Source organism: Penaeus monodon, chromosome 30 (genome assembly GCF_015228065.2).
Source record: "Penaeus monodon isolate SGIC_2016 chromosome 30, NSTDA_Pmon_1, whole genome shotgun sequence".
Classification (NCBI taxonomy): Eukaryota; Metazoa; Arthropoda; class Malacostraca; order Decapoda; family Penaeidae; genus Penaeus; species Penaeus monodon.
This window is the reverse complement of record NC_051415.1, coordinates 26,717,129-26,719,610: the sequence shown is the minus strand read 5'-3', so window position 1 is coordinate 26,719,610 and position 2,482 is coordinate 26,717,129. Positions and strand designations below refer to the sequence as shown.

Here is a 2,482-nt window from a genome sequence, read left to right as displayed (position 1 = left end):
ACCCTCAAATTCAGTTCCTAATTCAATCTGGCAAGCCCTGGCCATCCCCTTCTTGATCAACCTCACCTTCCTGCTGTTGTTCTTGTGGAGGGACTGGATCTTCTTCCATATTGTCTTTAGCTTTGCTGTTTACCATTTTCATCCAACTGAGTCTCTGGCTCAGGAGATGGCTCCATTCTCAAAGACTCTTCTCGATTTTCCTTATCTGAATCAGCTCCTCCATTTTCCATTATCCCATCAGCACTCTTTGGCCGTAGTGGGCTGACTGGTGGAGTTGATGTGGATGACACATTTTCAGTGATCTTAGGCTCCAAGGGACTGGCAGGGGCAGCAGGACTTCTTGGGGGTGTTGGTGTATTGAGTTTAGGAAGCATGTAAGGTGGGATGGGACATAAAGGTTCTGTTGCACCTGACTGTCGGTCCAATTTTTTATCTGTTATGAACCTGTAAAGAAACAAGAAATATTGTTGAAAACAAGAACTGAAATATCAGTTGTTCACTTACACTACATAACATTTATCACATATTGTATATTATCAGCACTACTGATAAGATTCATTGCCTAATACAATAATGCAAAGCACTTCTTTGGGAAATCAATTCATATAAATCATCAAAATAGCAACAAATAATGAGTTATGGTTTTGAAAAATCTGTATATCATCAATTCAAATATATACTATGAAATATATTACTTAAGGAAAATAAAAAATAAAATAAAATCATACCATCCATTCTGATAATGTAAGGCTTTCACTCGAAGTAACGATTGGGAATAAGTGTGTCTGGACCAACACCCTCTTTCTGGCATGAAGGACATTCATGTTCTTCTGATTCCAGGAGATGTTACGGATACCTGGGAAATGGATAATGGAGTTTTATATAATGAATGAAAATTTCCATTAGTATAAATTAATAGAACTATTCAAATCTCTGTCCTACTTACATCAACCAGTTCTACTTACAGTCATCACAGAATGCATTAGCACAGCAAGGGATTAAGACAGCATCCCTCAAGACCTCCTTGCATAAATTACAAAGGATTTCTGGCGGCGGTGGAGGTCGGTTGGTGGGAGGCATCATCTGTTCTGTGTTTTCTGTACTATTGTCCCTGTAGAGAAAATTCAAATAAATAGTTTAGTAGACTCTTGTACTCTATTTGATTATCTCATATTTTCCTCTTTTTTTCCAAAATAAAATCTAAAAATATCCATACCTAACTTTCAAATCATATCGCATTCTCCATTTTAAAACTCTTAAACATAATCAGTTTTAATTAATGATTCATCAAAAAACAAACTGACTATGCTGCCATTCTAACTGTAAAAACCCTAACAACTTCACATTACTCATCCAAGCACTTAAAACAGTATCTCTTACCATTACTTGAATAATATAACATGAGGTTACTTACATATCCATGAGGCGCACAAATTTCCCTGAAGCATTGATCATAACACCAGGTGCATTAGGGTCATTGACCTCAACCAGGAATTTGGACGGAATGCCAGTACTCTTCCGCAAGTCTTGCTGTTATACCCAAAAAAATTTTTTATATGAATAAAAACAAGTAAAAATACTTGACCATATAGAACAACATTACTACTTCAAATTGCTGTACTTCAATCCGAAACTTACATCTTTATATTAATAATGTGGATGTTTTTCCCTCAAACACTGTACTGTATTGGCTGCATTTATCATTTCAACTATCTCATCAATAAAAATCAGATACTCCACTTATGGATTTCTAAGTTAAACTTTACTTCAACCCAAATTCTTTAAGATTGGCAAAAATAAAGTAAGATGAGCAAACTTAAAGCAAAAGAAAACTATAGTGGTATCTGTGACCCTATTTCATATACTACAACCTCAAGGATGATTTTATACTCACATGACTAAGTGGACACATATTCACCCAGTGTCCACCCTGATGGCACTTGAAGCATTTATAATCTAACGGCACCTGACCCTCATCTTGCTGACACGAAGTTTTACATATCTACAAGGGCAAAATAATGTATTTTACTTGCTGTTCGTGTAATTTCTACTTACGGCTTTAACAATCATGTATGCAGTTATCAAACTTAGCCTTAGAATGAGCCAAAAGGTATTCCAAAGAAAATTTTTGGGTTCCTTTAACGAATAGTTTAGGGTCCTCACTTTGATGGATGATATGCCATTGTTGACTGCGCACCATTGCATTAATCTTGTCATCTTCACTGCCGTCCATACGTGTTAGATCTGTGACCTGGAACACCACAAATTAAGTTAGTGAATTCTCTAGTGAAAGCATACTGAAATGATAATCCTGTTAAGCCTATATCTGTAACTGATGGATGAATACCATGGTCTTGTACACTGCATGAAGTAAAATTCCAACTATAACTAGCAGCTTATCTATAACTAATGTTTATCTTGTTTGAAAGTGATTTTACTTAAAACAAGGAAAAAAAACAAAGAAAATCTAATAGTTCTATGC

The 2,482-nt window shown here is 35.6% G+C and overlaps 1 protein-coding gene across 1 annotated transcript in view; it reads right to left on the bottom strand.

The window, feature by feature from the left end:
• Positions 1 to 2,482, bottom strand: part of LOC119592676 (E3 ubiquitin-protein ligase RBBP6-like) — a gene marked incomplete at its 3' end in the record, with an annotated part of 55,147 nt that overhangs the window by 7,530 nt on the left and 45,135 nt on the right. Inside the window, 9 exon segments of the mRNA XM_037941590.1 lie at positions 134 to 444; positions 729 to 766; positions 768 to 856; positions 966 to 1,111; positions 1,415 to 1,530; positions 1,895 to 1,974; positions 1,977 to 2,002; positions 2,164 to 2,197; positions 2,200 to 2,251. Of these exon segments, the coding sequence (XP_037797518.1) occupies positions 134 to 444; positions 729 to 766; positions 768 to 856; positions 966 to 1,111; positions 1,415 to 1,530; positions 1,895 to 1,974; positions 1,977 to 2,002; positions 2,164 to 2,197; positions 2,200 to 2,251 (892 nt within the window).